The sequence below is a fragment of the Drosophila virilis genome, chromosome X, assembly GCF_030788295.1.
Source record: "Drosophila virilis strain 15010-1051.87 chromosome X, Dvir_AGI_RSII-ME, whole genome shotgun sequence".
Lineage (NCBI taxonomy): Eukaryota > Metazoa > Arthropoda > Insecta > Diptera > Drosophilidae > Drosophila > Drosophila virilis.
The window spans coordinates 21,361,542-21,383,255 of record NC_091543.1 but is presented as its reverse complement, the minus strand read 5'-3'; the positions used below and the strand labels follow the sequence as shown (position 1 = coordinate 21,383,255).

Here is a 21,714-nt window from a genome sequence, read left to right as displayed (position 1 = left end):
CTGCGCCGCCGCCGCCGCCGCCGCTGCCGCCGACGACGTCGACGCCTGCACAAGCGTTTAAATTGTAAAATTTTAATTGCTCGTAAGCCGCTTGCAATGGCGCGTCGCAGGATAAGCAACCGCAAATTGCTGCTTTATAATTTCAATTTTCATTTCAGTATATTTTAATTTAGCTTCATCATTATGCGCTCGTCGATCTACGCTGACCATCATCACTAACTGCAAATATCATATCTTTGCCTGCTTTCCAGTCCGGAACGGAAGTGGCACTTAGGTATGCTTCGATCCCATGCAGTGCGTAACTGCATCTTTTTTTTTAAGTACTTTGAATCGAAGCAAACTAACTTTGCGATGTTTGCCTAGTACAAGAAATCTGGATACGATTCGAATTTAAACTTTTTCAAAATATTACTTTAGAATACACTTGATTTACGCCTTTAGAGTTAGAGATTATATAATATGAACGAGTATTCCCCGGCCATGCCTGTACTTTTAATTTTAGATATCACTTAATCACCCATTTTACATGTATTGTATTGTATCTGTTACCAAACCTACTTTTTATACCCTTGTAGAGGGTATTTAGTCACGAATTGTTGGTATTAAATTCAATAGAATGTTAATATTTTCAACTAACATTAAGAGTCACTCAAATAGCCAGGCAAATTGGTTTCATTCATAATCCAATAGCTGACATGGAAACATTAACAATTAACAAAGGAGATCGTAGTAGTCCCGTGCGACCGACAGAGCAATACCCTGGTCACAGTGCAATTACCTTTCATAGCAGCCGAAACAAGTAAGAATGCTCCTGTCTGGAATTGCGGGGATATTCCTGAAAACTCCTATAACATTCTTAGGGCTTGTGTTGTGAGTAGCCAAATACTATATCACTAAAAATGGGTGTTTTTCAATTTTCGGTGAACGTATCCACTTGGAAAAATGAAATATTAAATTCTATGAACTGTACACTGAAAAAATCGATCACTATTAACTTGAGTTAGGTAAGGGATTAAAAATTCCCTAAGAGGTAAATGCTTAGAAAATATATTTACAAATTTTAAAATAGGCACGTTTTTCTGAAGTGTAGGACAATTACATTTTTTGCTAAAATTTGTCTATTTTTCACTAATTCTGGGTTGTTTGAATTCTATTAATAGCATTGAAATTGCGATTGTATTTAGTTTTTTTCTCATTAAAACCCAATAGTTTGTGTGGATGTTGAGTAAAGGCGGCCGCAGTTTGTGGGGTCTGTAACAGTTTCTCAGGACAATAGAGGATATCTTTAGCCCATGGCGGCGTATGGTTTTGCTAATCTCGTAAGTGATCTATAGGAAAGTTAGTTTCTATTGAAATAAGCAGTTCATCTTCAAATGAAAGTAAAGCTTTTAAGGTAACGATTAATTTTATTCTACTTATTATTGAAGTGCTCTCATTATATTTTTCAGATATTGCTTATCATTGTATTCCTATATCGATTATAGGAATAGGAATCTTCAATGTCCATGATGTTCTTACCTTCCTTCTGTCCCCTTATTTTTCTACGCTATATATGTATGATTATGGGGTATATATATAATGTACACAGATCAAGTATTTTCAGTTTTAATAAAAAAATAAAAACTAATACGATATACTGCAGAAATTCCATCAGGTTAGATTAAGAAACACAGAAGTTATTGGCATACTCACGCGCTCAATCTTTTTCTAATTATTTTAATTGAATTTCGATTGCAATTGCATTAAAGACTGTGTTGTGTATATGTGCATGTATTTTAATGAAGCTTCGGCTTTGGACTCAACGCGAACAGTCCCATTCTATTGCAGCTTACAAAATACAAAACCATTCTGAAAGATAGGTCCACGACCATAGCAGAACATTGAGTGCCTGTGCTTGATGTGCAAACAATTAAATTATTTATTACGTTCAGTAATAAATAGTTAAACAAACAAGAACAAACTAAGTAATACGCCTCACCTGGGCCTGCACTGCAGCGACGAGATTGACTAATCGCAAGTTAGCTTTTGTATTTTTCGGTCCGGTTAGTGTTACCTTCGCCCGAGAAAAAGCGACTTTCAATTTTGCAGTGCGCTTACAAAAACAGCATAAGCATGAACTCGGCTCTGCCAAAGACCCGTCCGCTGGCAGCAACGCCCACTCCAATACCAGCAGTTCAAAAGCCGTCTCTACTACAGCTTCTACCTTCACAACTGACACAACGGTTAACAGCAAAACACACAGCACCTGCAATAGTGCAGCGCAGCTCGATTTGAATCAAATGGCGTGGGCAGCGCCGCCGCACCTGCGAAGGGGCATCAAGCAGTCCTTACCGACGGACTAACTGATTGGCCATAAGAGCCTTATAAGCTGGAGATGCATGCTAATATGCGGTTTGGGTAATTCCACCCGAAATGTGGAAAAATCGACTGATCAATCTGAATAGTAATAACATCATTTTCTAAGACCTTTGATTAAATTCACCTGAATGGAATTTTTTTACATAATTTACTTTACTTTTATATACAATCTGAATGAATTTCAGACGTGTTTCATTATTTTAATTTATTTTAAACCCTCTGGAAATTCCACCCACAATTGTGGTAAAGGTTTAAATTTCGTCCGATCGGGCTCGTTTTGAAAGCCCTAGTGACCGTGAATTCTCAGCAACAGTGTTAAATTTAAGAAAAAGAATTGAATGACAGTTATTTAATTACCATCTGATAACAAATGTATGATAAATGCGGATAAAGTGTTTGAGTTTGAGATGGAATAGGTTGATTGAGTACAGGTACAAAATGGGTGTAAAACTTACATCTAAAACACGCTATGGCTACCAATAGAATACAGGCCACAAGAGTGCCACCCACTTACCCTTACCACGACACCAAGGCTTCCCAAATAGAATCTAAAGTTTGACACCGATGACGACATGACGTCAATCTCCTCGGAGGTGAAATAAGAAACTTACACATTACAACAAACGTAAGAGGTTCTAGTCGGGAGCTCCCGACTTGAGGATTGCCTAAAGCAGCTTGTGCTGCGAGCTCATTTGCTTTAGCAGTAATATCAAAAAAAATAAAACATAAATGTTTAGTTTCCATGATAGTAGTCGAACTCGTATCATGAGATAATACGTTGTGCGAACCATCATAATATAATTTTCACTGGAACTTGTTTAAGACAATTGCAATAAAGTTGTGACTGTAATTGGTGGATAAGTGCAATGGGTTTTGATTTATTTTATAGCTTTGTTGTGTAGGCGGAGAGTGGCAGTATTTATAATATGAAAGGTTTTTTATATATATTTATACTATTCAGAAAGCAACATGTCAAATTTGTTGGATCTAGCTCTAATAAAGACCGAGATTTGCTTGAAAATCAGTTTTTCGATATTCCATTCAATGTTTCGATTATCGTAAGGAGGCGGACCTACCTTCCAAATTGTATGTGTCTGGCTTTAATAGGTTATGTGATCCCTGCGTTCATACATACGAACGGACGGACAGACAGTCTGACTTGGCTGGATCGGGTCGGCTTGTGATGCTGATCAAGAATATATATACTTTATGGGGTCGAAGATGCTGTCTGTTACATACATCTGCAAAAATACAGTATACTCATTTTACCAATTTTAATGGGTGCAACCGTATTATTGTTTAACTATTGTTTTGTGAGTGTTCTATTAATCGCTAACCTATCACATTTCGGATATTGACTCACACAGGGCCGGATGCACATTTGGGCCACAGATCGAATCGCTCAAGTGGTTCTAGCATATGGGTGCACTCGGGTGCATATGGGTAACTCGGTATGCACCTTATGCACAGTATGCACCTGGTCTTGTGCGAATGTATGTAAGAGGCAAAAGGAACCATCTCCGGCTGCATAAAGTATATATATTCTTGATCAGCATCAATAGCCGAGTCGAACCGATCTAGCCACGGTCTCTCCGATCGTCCATCTGCCCATCGACAAAAACGGATATTTTATTTCTGTTTTTTGACCATGTATCTTAGGTATTAAGAGTAAGTGTCTCTTAATTTGACCAATAGTTTCAGGTATAGTACACACATTGATTAAAATAATTAAACTGAAATTAATACTCTACTTTTTTTTTTCAAAAACAATTTGCAATTGATGGCCACAACATAAAACAGCGAACCACGTTAATGTTAGCCAAGCGCAAGATTTTCGTTCAACTTGTTGTTCTACAAGTCAAATGTTTGCATGGCGTTGCGCCATGAGGCGATGGCAATCATTTTGCTCGTCTAATGAGATGGCGAGTTCTAGAGCAGCGGAGAGGATTTTAAGTGGCTTTAAAGTTTTTTCAAGTGCACTTTTTGCAAGCGAGCGTGAGTTCCTCTGGTTTAGGGTACGTCCGGACGGGCATACCCGACTATATTAATTGTTTACATCAGTTGTATTTGAAATGAATTATTTTGGTTAACTTGGCGTTCTACTAAGTATTAATCTTTTACTTTATACTTTGCTTTTTTCTCTATTTTGCCTATTATTCAGCAATCAAAATAATTTAATGTGTTTTTTAAGTGAACATTTTTATTATATATACATGTAAAAATTTACTTAAGTTGTTAAAAATCATAGAAACACATTTTCTTAAGGGTAAATAAAAAGGCATTCGTTATAAACAGTTTGTTTTTAAAAATAATTGTATGTATATGGATAAACATGAACTGTTTTCAATAGTCAATAAATTTTGATTTCTTTTAATTTTGTGTATGTTTTTGTATGATGGATTGGCGCTTTTTTGAGCAACAAGTTGTCATAAGGAATGAAATAAAGCAAGACATGTGTATTATAAAAATTTGTATATTTTTTTTTACTTCGACTATATAATATAAGATTTTAAAAATAATAGTAAATAAAACACCACAGTCATGATTTTTATAAGTGAACAAAAACATTTGTATGTAGGGACATTTTTGGAAAATTGCAAATGTTCGTAGAGTTTAAGCAAAATATTTACAAAAGAGAAGCCACAGTAAAAGTAAGAGAAAAATATAAAGCAAAATAGTTTTGCATTAGTCGTTTGTTTTGATTTGATCGTGTTTTTATATGTCTGGGTATTTTCATCGATTTTTATTCGTAAAAAAAAAAAAAATAAATATCAAGTGTTTTTTTTGTTTCTTTCGCTTTTTTGTATTGCAAATTTCTGATGTAAATTTTTTTCTACCTGCGCTAGTTAGAGTTTTTAGTTGAGTATATATTTATAAAGATTAGAAATTTTGCTAAAAAGTGGATTTTTTCAATTATCAAAAAAAAAAAAAAACACAACATTATAGAGTGTATGTAATGGGTGGAAGAGTATCAAGTGTTTGTGCGCGTGCTTATGTGGGCGTGCAGTTGGCTGCGTTGACTCTGTACAATTGGGTTGACTTGACTAAAACGGGCACGTGAGGATGTGGCCAAGGGAGATTATATCAGCGCCGTTATCAATTTGGCCTTGAAGTTCACAAACTTTTCGCTCGTGGCGGCAACACGCTATGGATATTGACAGTAAGTTGTAATAGCACACAAGTCAAGCCATTAACCATTTAAAATGCTTACCAATATCAAGTCTTGTACCAGATTGGCCAGACCACGATTGGCTAACACAACGAGACGTGTCACTGGGCCGGGAATACCCTCGGTGTAACCATCTGCGGTACGAGTGCTGTCACTGCTAGCATCCGTGTCATCTGTGCTACTGCTGCTGGAGCCGCCGCCGACGCTATTGGCGGCCTCGTCGCCCTGCTGGGTCTGCACACTACCAGAGAATAGCTATGCGAATGGGCCACGATAGTGAGCAGGCAGCGGCAAGGACTTAAGCTTATCTTGTACTCACGCGCACCACATCCAGCAAAAAGTTACCGGAACCGCCGCCGCCGCCGCCCAAACTGTTGCCACTAGGCGAAGCTCCCGAACTGCCGCCGCTGGAGCCGCCAGCCAGACCAGCACCTCCGAAACTCAGGAACCTTTTAAATAAATTACTTATGTTTGTTCGAGTGCATTTTGAAAGGTTGGGGGAAACGTGAACAGAAGTGTGTAATTAGTTGAGTCTCTTGGGAATAATTTTAATATGTATGGGTTAATGTGTTTGTGTAAAAATCCAATATTTCTGTAAATTCGGTAAGCGCTTGTGGCTTCTCTGCAAGTGTCCTTTTTTTTATGTTTGTATTCATTATTTTGTTTGCCAAGCATTTTTAATACGAATACAACAAAATGCGAATGGGAATGGGAATTCATATAAAACCAAGCTTAAAGCAATCGTAATGCCAGTTCATAGGTCTCTCCTGGCGTTGCTGACAGCACTTGTGCCGCGCCGGACTACTGTCTCATATAACGCCCATATGAAAATTTGGCCAATACTTGGGCTTTAACTTTAAAATAGCGATAGTTAACATTCACAAGTACATTAACACTTTAAGACTCTCGCTATTGATGTGTCCATGTTGGACGCGTTTATTCATACGGACAAATGGGCAGGGCTTTGTCGACGCGTCTGTTGATGGAATGATGGAATGTATAATCTTTATGGACTCGAAAGCCTCCTAGCTACTGTAACACACATTTGCATAAGACCATTGCACATTTCATTCGATCGGAAAAAAATTGAAGTTTTATTTTATCGGTTTAGCAACCCCTTTGTACAGTAATATTGTGATGTGATAGGTTGGCCAATTGTGTTTTGTAGCTTTTTGTTTTAACTGAATTTGTTGTCGGATTTGCCGCTTACCTCTTGTTGCGATCATCCAGATCGGCTGTATCTTCCACAGAGTCCAACGACAACTCATCTATGGCCGGGGATTTCGATTCTGATAGCTGCAAATCGTTAGTGCTCAGCGCTTTGACATCGGTGGATCCAATGTTGCTGCTGCTACTGCTGGTACTGCTGCTACCGGTATTAACCGTTGACAGTTCATTGTTAAAGCTCAGCTGAATGGGCTCGTTGGACTTGAGAGGAATGGGAGCCTGGGCCACAGGTGAGCTTAGCGATTGGGCTACTGCAGCGGCTGCTGCCTCTGCTTCTTTCACCTGGCGCGCAACTCTTATGGTCTCCTCAAGTTGTTTATTAATAGCCGACAGATCGATTTTTGTATCGGTGGCACCGTTCTATGATCGGAATTGGTTTGCCCGTAGAATTGTGTCGCAGAATCGTTGCAACGGATTTCATTTGTATGGGCATTTGTAGCATTGTAAAGAATTTCGAATTTCGAATTTCGAGTTGATTATGTGCATTTGGTATGTGTGATACATTTGGATTCAGTGTATGCGTGTTGCGAGTTGCGAGTTGCGGTTTGCGGTGGATTGATTGGTTTGCGTAACACGGGATTTGGCGCAATGTAGCGTACGCATAGTGTTAAGTTTATGCATTCGTATTTGTTTGTGTGTAATATGTGTGTGTGTGTGTGTGTTTGTGTGTGTGTGTGTGTGGTGGGTTTGAAGTAGCATGAATACAGAGTTTGGTGTAATGTGTAGGTAAAGTGACATAGGTCATTGGTCAATGTGTGTGTGTGTGTGTGTGTGTGTTAATTTTTCGATTACATAATGTTAGGCAGGAGATTATTGTTATTTAAGGGATTGTTCCACATTTTGTTTGGCATTATGGGTTACGGGTTTGGCCAGTTTCGTATACGATTTTGTCATTCAAATATTTGATTGATTAATTGGTGATGAAAAAATGCACGTGCACAAATGCAATTGGTGTATTTTTGTATACATTTTACAATATTTTTCGATTTATAACGTTATTATATTGATTATTATATTTTAAATTGCAGTTGATGATATCATTGCGAAAGAGTTTTTCGATTTGGATATATAGATTTCATATCATTTTTTTTGTTTTTTTTTTTCAGTTTTGTTGTTTTAGGTTTATATTATTGTTTTTGGTTATTTGCACAAATCGAATCGGTTTAATGGAACATGAAAATAAAGAAAAAAAGATTCAAAATAAACAAAAAAGAAAACATAGGCAGATAGATAAATGGGCAATCAATACAGGAATATTAACGCCACAGAAAGCAAAATAAATTCTAAGCTTAGACCATGGATATCAGAGCAGCGACAGAGTGAAAATGTTAGAGAGAGCGTTCAAATATTGCGCTGAAAAAGTTGGTTCTCCAATAACACAGAACATCTCTACGCGAAACTAAAAGAACCTTTTTAAAACTGAGTACAAGATTTTACAGCTTATAGACAATTTATCAGATCAGGTATAGAATATAGTTAGTTACAAACTAAAAACGGAACTTGATTTAGTTTTACGTTAATTAATTTATAAAAAACGCATCATCCTCTTATTGAAAAACACTATTTATACATTACGGTCAAAAAAAAAAACAGAATACATTTTACTGTCTACAAGAAGTAGAAAATTTTCTATGGCTTAATTTGACATTGGAATTTTTAGTCAATCTAGAATATATAGAAGATAAAACACGTCTAAAATTTTCAAAAAACTAATTTGTAAAATTTAGAATATTTATCTTAGTTGTAAAAAAGCTCTTTATCGAACAAAGCAAATGTTCACTGAACTTAAAAGAATCGAGTTGAGAATGCGTGTTTTAATGATACCGAAAATGCGAACGAATGATTTCCAATGTGAATACCCTGTGGAACAGTTGAATAATCGAAAACTAAATACTGTCATAATTGCATTCATAAACGCAATGGATGCTCATGCGAATGTTGTGAATACGGTCGTGAAATTCGTGAACGCACCCATGAATTATGAATGTTGATAGTGCACTCATTGGGCTTGAGCGAGGGCGAAAAATAATTTTTGACTACACTCTTAAACACTAAATTTGAGCTCAGCAAATTCAAACAATTAAAAGTATTTTTGTATTTTTAAAATATAGAAAATACACACAACGACTTTTACAATTAATACAAGTTAAATGTTAATATAAAAATCACCTATTATTTTAAGGAAAGGAACGTAAAAATACATAAACAAATTTTGTAAGGAGAGACATATAGAGAGAGATATATGGAGAGAACTGAAGATTGATACGTATACAGAGACATAGAGTGAGAGAGACAGCAAGAGAGAGAGAGAGAGAGAGAGATGGAGGGATAGTAATAGAAAATGAAAATAGAAACATTGAGGGATAGTTCGACAGAGAAAATATATTGAATGCATTAGAACAATACAGAATTGCATAAAAGTGCCAGTATTAATAACATCTTATATAATTTTGTTTATAGTATATTTTCTATTTTGCCGGATTTCAAGTAATTGTGAATGGCGCGGTTAATATTTTTGTGTTTAGTTGTTGTTGTTGTTGTTGTTGTTGTAGCATTGCCAATTTTCGTAGCTGTTTTGAAAACACGGAACAAAATTTAATACAGATTAAAAGTTGTGCCAATTTATATGGTAATTTTGAATGCATCGCTTAGTTGTTGTAGCAAATTACACGCACATTTTACTTTCGACGAGTGGCGCCCTCTGTGGTGGCATCACTATTGGATGCGGTGGTCGTGATGCTGCTGCTCTTCTCATTTGCATCAACCTCGTTTTCATTGTCGGGCTCAAAGGTGGGCAGTTCAATGGTGACTCGTGTGCCACTTGCGCTGCTGCCAGCGGTGTTGTCGCTCTTGGTCTTCTCATCATTATCATCATCATCATCATCAAAGTCTGCATCGAAGGTTTCGCGTGCCGCATTCGCGCTATTGCCCTGGATGGCGGTGCGTAGAACAGTTGGACCTAAAGTTCGCAGCAGCTTGGAGATGATGCGGTTCGCTTGCTCATCGATTTGCTACAACAACCAGGTTTCAATTTAAAGTGCGGTTTGCGTTGGATTGTTGTGGATTGCGGTGCGTGTGCATTGGGTACAGTTTAGAGAATGGTTAGTTTATTTAATTCTTTTATCGTATTATTATAAGAATTGTGGGCGGATTAATATTGCGGACTGGGTACTGACTTAGGACTACACATACATAACGAATTTGGCAAACGCGCAAAAAAACCTTAAAGGCTATTATAAATGTTAATGATTAGTTAATTGACAACTAATTGCTTTCACCAATAGCTTAGGTTATTACAAGAAATTAATGTTTGTTGTATTGCGATTCTGACTAAACTATCTTTAAAACCGATCCCTGAAACAGCATTGTCTGCCTAAATATCATACATGTATTGTTAATGAAACAAGAAATGTTAACTGAATGGAGCCTGAAGCACTGTTGTATTTGTTGTGGTTGCTGCTTGCAGTTCTTGATGTTTGTTTCTTGATGTTCTTGTAATGCACTAGCGAAAATTTGTTGAGTGCTCTATATTTGTCTCATTTGCTATTAATCATAGACGGGCAATAGTTTCGTAATGTTGTGGTTGTCAATTGTTGTCGCCAATGTTGTTGTTGTTGGCGTTGCAAGAGATGTTGTTGAAGTTGTGGTTGTTGTTGTTGTTGTTGTTGTTGTTAAATTATCTCTGGTTGTAATAAAATAATTGGTAGAGTTTAATAATCGATTTATATCGGCTATAATTGTAAGTAATTGTGGTTCTTCGATAATATTGTTGTTGTCTTTGTTTTGAGGATACTGGGTGGAGGTTGTGAATGTTGAGGTAGGTGCTAATTGGGAATTATCAGTGGTTGTTGTTACACTCGTCACTTCTCTTGTTGTTGCTAGCATTTCAGTTGCAACAGTTGCAGTTGTTGCTGCTGTTGCGCTTGTTGGCTCAGTGCCCAGAAATCGTGACAACAGCTCGAAGGGCACATCTGTCCCCATTGTTAATGTTTTGGTGGCGATTGTTGTTGGGCTTGGGCTGGGACTAGGACTGGTGTTGGTACTTGTTGATATTGAGGATAATGTTGATGCTGTTACATTTGCTTGGCTCTTACGCGCACTCACTTTGTTCGCTGATGTTTCTGCAACTGGGGCAAGTGTAGGCAAATCAATTTTGACCCGCGAGCCGTTGTCATCGCTGTTTAAAGCCCCATCAGAGGCTGGCGTTGATGCTGCAGAAGCAGACGGTACATCATCATCATCATCATCATCATCGGCAAAGCCGTCGTCATCGAAATCGGCATCAAAGCTAGTGGAGGGTGTCGTGCTGCCCCTCGCACCGCCACTGCCACGATTTCCCGCTAGAACGCTATTGAGCAGACCTGGCCCGGCTACGCGTATTACTTGAGCTATAATGCGATTAACAATCGAGTCGATTTCCTAAGAACGAGAGAGAGGTATGCAAAAAACTGTGACAGGCTTGCTTCCATCAATCCATCATGACTTGATATGATGATTTTTGTTGTTATTGTTGTTGTTGTTGTTGTTGGTTTTCTGTTTTTTTGCGTCCATGATTTGCTGCGATGTTGAGATGATATTTTGTTTTGATGTTTATTTTTTTTTTTGTTTGTTTATTTTGACTTGGTGCTGTTTTTTGGTGCTTGCTGCGGTACTTCTGTTGTAGTGGATTGTCTGGGGCGCTTTAAAAATTTGTGTACTGCAACATTGTGATTGGCCAATTGTCTGATGTGTGTGTAGTTGAATTCAATGTGCTTTTAATTACTAATTGGTTTGGCTTTGGATTTGTTTTGGTTTCGTGTATTATTTAAATAAGACGAGCTTTTGCAGGTGGCATGCATAGGTAGGTGGGCATGGGTATCATGGTGTTTTTTTTTTTGTGGGGTATTGAATACGTGCATAAGCTACTGGCAAGTGGAGTGGCATAGGTCTAGTTAAAGATACGAGTATATTGAGGCATGCAGCTTGATTGGGTAAATGAGATAATCAACTAATTGACGGAATTTTAAATAAATGCCAATATGCTAGCGCTTCATATTCTACGGGCTGTCTTTAGTTGTCCTTCTGATTGCTGTCAAAGTCCTCTTCGGGCTCAAAGTTGGTAAGCTCCTCGGGTAGGCTTTCATAGTCATTATCGATCGGTAGAACTGTTTCATTATCATCACTAGTTTTGCGGGGAGCACCTCCCGCAAAGGCGGGGTTTAGAACTGTGCCCAAGACGACAGGCCCAACGCGTTGCAGTATATTATTGACTAGACGATTGATTTGCATATTGATTTCCTAGGAAATGTTCAGGCAATACAACAATTAACAATAACAGAGCTGTATGCCGCTCCGAACAGCTAAATGGGTTCATTGGGCGTATCTATGTTAATATATAAATCAATATGGACGTTTCGCACCTAACCTGACTGATATACTGCTTCTGGGGCTGCTCTATTCTAGGTATTTTAGATTTTTATACGCACCTTTGTGATGTCGGGAAATAGTTCGCGCAGCAGTCCAATAGTTCTTTTGTTGCGATCGGCTATCAATTGATCTTGATCTTTTGCGCCAAGTGTCAAGACATCGATTTCCTGCAAGCAAACATATCTCAAATATTATACATTACATAATTCAAGTGGCACTGAAATACATATACATATATGTATATCGCGGCCCAAAACTGACCGCAATGAGTAAGCAAATCCCAAAGATAACAACCCAACAGCAAACTCAACAAATGACGAACTTTCACTTTGCACAATGAGGCAATGAGTTGATGATCTCGTCTTTGTGTGCCTGCCATTTGTAACCACGCTTCAAGTGCACATACACTTCTGATCGAAATCATGTACACTACCATAATGTGCCTCACCAGCAGATATATCTCTAACTGAAAGCAGCTATGCAAATCTATTTATATTTTAGCTGTGTTATTTATTTTATCCATTTACTCCATTTAATGTCGAGTCTTTCGTACAAGCAAATTGGGCAATATTCGACAAACCAAGCTAAAATTCTGTACCCATTAAAAATATGTAAGATTGGGTATTATAAGCGAACGCATTTCAAAAACTTTCTCCGTCTGGATTATCGCATCGATCGGAGATACTGTATTCACCAAATTTGCCAGAGAAGTTTGTGTGTTGCATATAAAATGCATTTAAAATAATTTATAGCTTCTTTCGTTCATCCTTGAGCATATTTCGGCAGAGAGCTCGAGACGCGTATCATGCATATATCAATAATAGCTTGAAAACTTGAAAACTTCTGATAGTTTTAAAGCTATTTATCGCTAAAGTGGGGAAGGCTTGCATTTTGCTGGTGGGCTTTGAATTCTCCTTAAGTCGCCAAGCAGCGTTTCCCTTTTTGTTTGCCTGATGAACTCGGCCTTAATCTTTTACTCATTCAGCTCTATTTATGCTCCCTCAATAGACTGAAGTCATTTTGCCTAGGGTTTGGACAACAAAAGGTGTTTAAAACTTGCCAAACTCCCGCAAAAAGTTAGACACAGAGAGTTAGAGAGACAGACAGAGAGAGATAAAGAAAGAAAGAGGTATAAAGACAGAGAGGGATACTGGTTAAATGACTATACAACAAGTTGTAAAAGGTAATCTTAACTGTGATTTAGCTAAGTCTAAGAAAATATTGGATAAAAACATTTTAAGTGAAGGCATGTAAAATGACTTTGGCAATCTACAGCACGAACCATTGGACAGTCAGTGCAAGCAACGATAATTGCACTTACCTAATATTACAATACAATTTGCAAGCATCAAAAATCTTATATGCATTCGCCACTCTTGGAGCTAGAGGCTTTAAACTTGGAATTTATATTCGGGTAAATTGGAAAACTTCGTTCCACGTAAAAGGAATATATCGATAATTTCCTACAGCCAAGCTTGGGCAGTTACAGTGAAAGCAGCCCAAAAGTCACAAATCGAAAAATCAAAATTAGCCTTTTGGTTGCAAAATTGATTTCTTGCGAAGCTTCTTCTCCAAGTAAGTGCATTACAAAGAAGTGCACGACCAGAAGACACCCTGCACCCGGCTCGTAGTTTAAAACCTTTGTAAACTCCAGAACCAATCCAGCTTTTTTCAATACATTTTACCCATATCATATTCGTACACATACACAAGCACGCTGTGAGGGGTGGGGCTCTTACTAAACCCTACACAAGTCACAAAAATTAGAAAACTAATTTTAAATACCAAAGAGCTTGTACCTTATTGAATGGACACGTTTGAATGCCACGTTTCATGAATGCATTTCTCATGTAGAAGAAAGCTAGAATGTTGGTACCGGCGCTTGGGCCTGGGCCTAGGGTATCTCCTAGTCTGGCATATTAGAATTAGTAGACGCCATCGCTGTTGTTATTATTGCCGGGCTAGTTGTTTTTGTTATGTGTGCTTATTTGTCTCAAAAGTCAGTGCGGAAGTCGCTGTATAGACGGGCGGAAGGTAATGCCAACGGCAACAACCACAGCAACAGCTATAAAGAAAGACTAACTTTTCTTAGTTTGGACAGCAAACTGTTTTGCCATTGTCAGCTACAATCCGCCATCCACTCACTATAGTGCATCGTCACCTCTCACTCTTAATGATCCATCAAATTTAAGCAGTTTCCCAACTAAGTGCGACAATTGTTAAGTTTTAACGAGGGAAGGAATAACTCTCGGCCCAAAGTTGTTTAATGAATTTCAAATTGGCTGAATTCACTCGCGTACAATTAAAACTTAGCAGTATATTCCAGGCAATCTTATTAAAGATAACACTGTGCATTTTAACTAGCCTATGCATTAATGCGTTGGGGAGGAGTCTCATTGTGACTGGGTACGTATACTGTATACTTAATAATACAGTGTGCACGAGTCTTGGGAAAGGCAAAATACTTTTTTCTTTTTTTTAAGTCAAATTTCTTTTGCTCAATTGAGGCAGGAATTGGTTTGCTGGTTAGCATTTTATAATTCGGAAGCTTACAATCCCTTTTGTAATGGATTACTAATTAATAGATTTGGAGATCCCGCTAAATCTATTCGCCATAATTGGTGAAAAACTATTGAAGGGAATATCTTTGTGAAAAACAAAGAACAAGCCATCTTACACTAATATTCAAAAAGTGAAAACTGAAACTGATTTTGAACTAGAAACTACACCTACTACATTTATGATCCCATTTTCACCAAGAAGAACTTTTGTTTTGAAACACCTCTCAAATGAATTTAAAGAAGAAGCTTTGACCATGAGTTGAGGCCGATGGGAGACGGAAGGCATTCCTCAAAAACCACCTCCATTACACAAAGTTAGAACTTCAGCTTTCCAGTTCTTATGGCTTGAGCTTTTAATTTGTCACAAATCAGGCAATCAGTCAGTCACGTTTATGTATTTGAGACACGTTTATGTATTTGAGCTAAGCAGCATTAAACAAACACGTTTATGTATTTGAGTTAAGCAGCATTAAACAACAAAAACTCGGAAAAGAATCAAAGTGGCTCACAGCTCACAATAGCAGTCCACAAACCTCAAACAACAACAACAACACAAAATATGTATTAACAAAAAAAATATAAGACTTGAAAATAACGTAAACGAAACATTCGATCTAACGTAAACATACACCTACATATTGTATATGCACATACTCTAAGCAGGGGCACTAGAAAACAAGTAAGAACGCTGTGCTCGACTACAAAGTACCCTGTGTCCCGGTTTGAATTCTTGAAATCATTAAATATAGCAGAATATGAATATCGAATGCGCAACTGTTTAAATAACTTAAATGCGGTCTAATTTTAATAAAATGAGTGAGGCATAAATATGACATTGAAATGTGTGTAGCTTTGAAAATATTTTTTGTTTTTGTTTCTTTTGTTTTAACGTTAGGGGAACTGAAATAGATGATCTAGTTTTGCTTATGTTTATAAAATCGCTTTGACAGATGAACATGGTTTAAATTATATATATTATACATGATAATGCGCTCGCCTCTTTCTGCCTTTAACATACAATTCAACCGTTAACACTTTAGGTAATTCTTTACCAAAATTTTAAGGTAATCATGGCCTATTTTTATGGGTATATGGATTGTGTTAGGCAACAGGATGCATCTGTGACCTCATTTGCGGTCAGTCTGTAGAGTCGGTCAGCATTAGGATAGTTTGAGTATAAGTGTGAGTGCGTAGATCTATAAATTTCTATTTTGCTTTTAAAAAATGTTATTAGCTTGGTAGACCATCTTCATGGCCATCTTCATGTCTGGTATTCCCTATTGGAGCGCTGTAACTGGTTTTTCTTTCTGGATGTACAAAAAAACGAATTTCCGATTGGTGTTTGTTTAGGGTTTAGAAATTGATAATGATTTGCAAAACTTGAATATTACCAAAAATATATGATAATAACCAATAATAAACTTTGATATAATTAGTGCAACTTGAAAATGGGGGTCATGGTAAAAATCCCAGCGATTGAGACAATTAATTTATTTAATCTTTGGCACTCTGACGATATCAAATCTTATCTTATGGGCACTAAGCGCATTAGCATAAATTCCAATATATGCATTAATCTGTGTCTGCTTGGATAAGTTGTTTGACCTTAACCAACTTAATATATTAACATATGCAAATGCAAGAGACAACGCCGAATATATAATACCCTAGTTGACATTTCAAGTTTTATGAGGATGGCTTCAAAAATAATCGACAACATTGTATAAAAGCAGACAGACGGAGACACGGAAATGAATAAATCGAATCGTCACGAATGTTTATACTCTTCGGGGTTGGAAAGGTGTTTTATATGCGTAACATACCTTATGATAAAAATAAAAAAAATAATAACAACAATAACAGAAAAGTTTGTCGTCCAACTTATTTTTCTTTTTTGATCTGAGGAATACGATAAGGATATGTAAGAAGCATGGCTGCTGGTGTTTAAGATTTCTTAAAGATTTCTTTCTTATATAAAACTAAGACTTAAAGATTCCACGAATACACCCCCAAACTGCCGACACAGAAGCTTTCTTTTCCTTCTACTTATAAAAACATACGCCAAAGGAATAGTTTCGGTGCTTTTAGTCCGATCTTTGAAAAATTCAGGATACCAAGGGTATAATAATAAATATGCCTAGTGCATCGAAGGAGTATATATATTTTTGTTATTTACGCGTCTCCTTGTGGGCGTGGCAAAATTGAAAACATTTCAATTCAAAGCATGCACCCAGAACAGATTTAAAATGTTTACAAAGGCTATGGATGGATCGATATTTGGGGCAGAAGGATTAATCAATAATTTAATCGAATATAAAACAAAAATAACAATTCTTCACAGAAGTGAAAATTTGTCTGCCACATTTAAATTATTGATTAATATAGATTTTAAGAGATGGTTTTTTCAACCAAAATTCGAAATTTGTATATTGTATATTGTAATGTATATTGCCCACCAATTTAAGCCACAATTTAAACGCAATTGACTTTTTGAGAATACACAAATATTCTATGGTACAATAATGTATGGTACAATAGTATACTGTAGAAAATTTCATTAAGTTCGGAAAACTAAATTTTTGTTTCACTACGAAATTGCATAGGACGCAAATTCCAAGAATATCTGTATACATGTACACTTATTCATGAGCGTCTGCTTTGAATTCTATCAACATCATTGCAATATTTTACTTCGTTTTTTCTCAATTATACTTAATTATTGGTTTGGTTGTTGAGAAGAGGCATAGCAAGTGGTACGACCTGTCGCCTATTTTTATTACTTTAAACGAGCGCATAGCGCCAGCTGCATGTGGTGTTGGATTAAGTTAAGAGTTCAGGTTATTCCCTGGGAGTCGGGAGCTCCCGACTAGAGCCTCTTACTTGTTTTTAATCATATTTATCGGACAATTAAAACACCAATGTGACCAATGTGAATTTCTAATATTGGAACGTAATCTGAGCGTAAAACGGTGTGCGTGCTTGTGCACATGTTATCTAGAATAACTTTAATGTCTGTTCGGCATTAGCTCCAAGGTATCTCACAGTCGGGCACACATACTGGTACACTCTTGTTTTTATTTTTTGTACTCTCGAAAACTACAACTGCAAGTAGTTTTGACTTAATGACTGACTAGCAAGCGCGTCTCGTTTGCCACTTGAAAATGCAGCTACCAACAAATTGTCTGCCATAACAATAGCAGCATCAGCAACAATAGTAATAGTTGCGTGCTAGTTGCTACTACTGCGTACTGCCGACATGTTACAACGGTAACAACAAATTGCAATTGCCGTTGCCACCGCCGTGCACAACGAGTATTGTGTGATGTGTATTTGTTTGTGAGCTAGTAACTGAGAGATTATATAAGGCAGCTGTAGCAACCATGAGCAGTTGCTGAGAAACTAGACGTGTCTGTGTCTGCTGGGGGCAATCCCAGATAGGAAATTGTGTAATTGTCTGGTCTCGTCTTGCTGCAGCTGCTGTTGCTGCTGCTGCTGGTTCTGCTGTTGCCGTTTAAAAGCCACAGCGCTTCAATTTCCGTTGTAGCTGTTGTTGTAATATCATTTAATAGTCGGAGAAATTAAAAGAAGGTAAAAGAAGTAAGCGTGATCCAGCCAGAAGTGCCCGACTAGCAGATACCCCGCACCCAGCACCAAGTATTTGCGAACATCACTCACACACATTACAAGCGCTGCAGCCCTGAGTACATATGAATTGATCTTTGGTGCTTATCGCCCGATCCTTAATAAAATTTTAGGGCCCAAATATGGCGCCACCTTTGACGATTGAAAATGGACAGAAAGGGTAAAATGGTTTTTTAAAAATGTATGTGAAAGGCAGCATCTCTGACCTTATAAGTTTCGATAGACATCGATATCGAAATTCTTTAATTTTTGTCCGAATGGAGAGAGGTACTTTGAAAGTGATATATACATAATCTGTGTATCTGATAAGTACAAGACGCAACAATTTTCTTATCTAGCTCTTATAAAATCCGATTATGGTCAATCTGGCCAAGCCTGTCTGTCCGTCTTGATGAACGCGTTGATATGAGAAACGACAAGGCCTAGAGACTTGAAATATAACACATTAAGGAAAAATAAGCTAGAAGATTCGCTTATGTGTATATGTGTGTATGAGCCTGTGTATATATCACATGTCACAAGGTAAACTTAAATATAATTAAAAAAAAAAAATATAATTACAATTGAAAAATATAGTTTGGGTGAGCTCACCTTCTGCGTCGTGACCACATTTGCTTCTGCACAAAGTATAAAGCATATTGCTGCGGAGTTAGAGCTTTGATTTGATTGTTTTTGATTGCTCTGACAGGGGTTGGCATATTTCGATGATTGCATTGGTAATTTTGGGTAACAAATCAGCACATAACAAGCAATTATACTGTGACCCAGGTGTTAATTACTAAGCTTACTATGAAACAAAGTGCAGTTGGCTTTGATAGATGCAAAAATATCCGCTGGCAGTTAATTTGTGTGATTTCGTTATTCAACTTTTTAAAGCGAATTTGAGGTGCAATTAAATTCTTTAACTTATATGGAAACAATATTAATCTATAAAAAGACTCGTAATTCTTTATGTTTTTGGGAGTTATTAAATAATTAAGAGATTGCACATGGACATATAGGCACACAGGCAGACACGTAGCTAGCCGCATGGAATTAAATTCGTTTCAAGAGGGGCTTGTGGGGATTGGGCCAATACCCAAGCCAGGCCAACATGCCTGGTCTAGAGCGTGCCATGGAAACTGGTGACTAGTGTGCCAACTTCCTTGCAATTGGTGTTGTCCAGTTCGCCAAACTGGTCACACAGGTTTTTGACTTTATCGGCATACAGACCCCAAGACCTGAATTTTCTACAGTTCCAGCTGTTACCGAAAAAGTAAAAGGAAAATTTTTTGTCAGCTTGACAAACTCGTTGGACAACCAACTCCCTAAATCACTCGCCTTCTCATCCGAATGGAGATCTGCCAAGGAAGTTTACAAAAGGGTAGCACAAGCTTTTGTAATAAGCAATTGGGTATGTTTAACGTTTGCAAAAAGCAACAGTAAGCAAATGCATATAAATTAACAAGATCCTTGCGGACAATCAAATGCCCTTGCCCTACGTCTAAAACCAAAGTGCGAGGAACTGTTCTTAAAGAAATGGTGGAATAGGGAAATTTTCGCATATCGAAAATGCTTAGTTTCCCAATTTCAGTAATTATTTGTAATTGTAATTATTATAATTATTTATGTACAAACACAAGAACAAGAACACCTCTCGTAGAGGTAGCTCTTGATTCATGGGTTGTCGAATGGTACAGACATTCAAAATACCTCACTTTTTCTATACATATATCGCCCCAAAATAGTAAAAAGAAAACGTATTATTGCAGACTTAAGCTTGGGCTTTGGAATTAGCACACATTTGGATGCCATCTTATGTCATGTCATGAAAAAATTGATAAAGATTGGCGAATAAGCATGATGATAAGAAAATGCAAAGGCTTGTTAAGGGAGACCTACTTAGAATGTTTTCGTCTTTCCCATCTTATCAGGAACCTCTTATTATGAACCCAAAATGCAAGTTTGCAGCCTTATACTTGGGACACATGTGGTTTTATTTCCTAGTTACGTCTCCCTATTAAGCTGTAGAGATCTGGATCTGGCTACAGTATATCTTCCATTTTTCACTTTTCGGAGCCCAAAAAATTATATGTAGTTCAGGTCAGTAACGTCTATTCTCACTGTTGTAGAGCTATTGGCATAAAACTTTGCATCATTTTTTTTTGCAGGCAGTGCAGTGCGGCTCAGGCAGCTGCGACCTAAGTGTCGAAACGTGTTGATTTAAACGAATTTGTTCTAGACTTACCTTTCCGTTAGTCAAAGGTATTTGAAGCACATCTAATTCCTGATTGCCTGCGGGATGTGGAAGAGGACTCGCGCTGATTAGGCAAAGGCTGCTGCAGAGGATCAGCGTCAGGATGTGCTGTGTGCTCGGCTGCCACATTTTGTTGTTAAGAGTGTAGTGCATTGGAGAACCTACAAGATAGAAATGCATACATGGGCACACTCAATAAATATTAAACAATCTGATGTTACGCGGCTTTGCCCGGCCCGAAATGTTTGTTTCTTATAAATTTCATTAGTTTTACACCGATCGAATAAGAAATTCAAAATGTTGCCGTCCGCACGCTTTCACAGGTTTACGCAATTTCACGCATTTACCGATTAAAAAAGAATAAAATATATATAACTGTATACATTCTCGATCAGAACGTCAAGCGAAGTCGATCTAACGATTTCGATTTGCCCATCTAATAAAGCGGAAACTAAAAGAGCTAGAAAGAGGCGTATTTCGAAATATGTAATATCGCTTAAAATAACTAGAACGAGTTTACTTTTTTCGGCATCTCTCTAAACATCGACAGATTCCAATTTAGAAGCAAGCTTGTTTGTGCATATCTCGGTAAAAATAACAGCAACAAGCAGAGATCCACTAAATTTGACTTTTAGAGTACCGGTGCTAATATTCAAATTTGAATACACACATTTTAATAGGTATATTCTAGCGCTTGAGTTTGCATTTAAGCCCTATAAGTTATTCAGCTTGCATGTATTTATCGTACAAATTCCAAACGAACGGCCGAACGCTAGCCCGGCGTTGATTATAGAGTATGCCTTAGTCGGACACTATCGAAACCCTAATTTGTTTCTTAAACATTCAAAGACTAATATTAGTGTTTTAGTTTTTGCTTGGTATTTGGGGGTCGGGCCAAGGTTAGCAGATACAATCCGCCCATTTGGCACTGATTTTTGTAATTTTAATTGTGTATATAAAATGGATATTTGAATTTGCCCGGCCCATGTTGTTTTGTGGCTCGATTAGGAATCTCTTTATCGTGTGTGTCAAGTTTGAATATTGAATCTTTCTTGGGCAACATGTCGTATGAGTAATGCGCATTATGTGTGGAAAGTGTGCACAACAACTAAAAC

General features: G+C 37.4%; 2 protein-coding genes and 1 long non-coding RNA gene across 8 annotated transcripts in view; 1 reads left to right on the top strand and 2 right to left on the bottom strand.

The window, feature by feature from the left end:
• Nucleotides 1–14: 14 nt before the first annotated feature.
• LOC116651998 (uncharacterized) lies at nt 15–5,127 on the top strand. Its single transcript, XR_011416001.1, has 2 exons — nt 15–274; nt 1,449–5,127. It is a non-coding gene; the product is annotated as an uncharacterized lncRNA (long non-coding RNA).
• LOC6631564 (uncharacterized) lies at nt 5,083–20,752 on the bottom strand. 6 transcript variants are annotated; one of them, XM_032439622.2, is made up of 6 exons: nt 20,591–20,752; nt 12,220–12,327; nt 6,738–7,114; nt 5,847–5,991; nt 5,570–5,782; nt 5,083–5,503 (listed from the first exon to the last, which is right to left on the bottom strand). In XM_032439622.2, the coding sequence occupies exons 1-6, from the start codon at nt 20,750–20,752 to the stop codon at nt 5,438–5,440; spliced, it is 1,071 nt and encodes a 356-aa protein (XP_032295513.1). In that variant the 3' UTR covers nt 5,083–5,437. The 6 variants fall into 6 exon arrangements, with proteins under 6 accessions (XP_032295513.1, XP_032295512.1, XP_070062714.1 ...); XM_032439621.2 differs by having other exon boundaries at nt 5,847–5,976; XM_070206614.1 differs by lacking the exons at nt 5,083–5,503; nt 5,570–5,782; nt 5,847–5,991; nt 6,738–7,114 and adding exons at nt 8,345–9,324; nt 9,430–9,765.
• The window catches only part of LOC6631569 (fibroleukin), a 41,155-nt gene continuing 40,085 nt past the window's right edge, over nt 20,645–21,714 (bottom strand). The window contains exon 4 of the mRNA XM_015170871.3: nt 20,645–20,760. Within this exon, the coding sequence (XP_015026357.1) occupies nt 20,736–20,760 (25 nt within the window). The 3' untranslated portion in view covers nt 20,645–20,735. The remainder of the gene's footprint in view (nt 20,761–21,714) is intronic.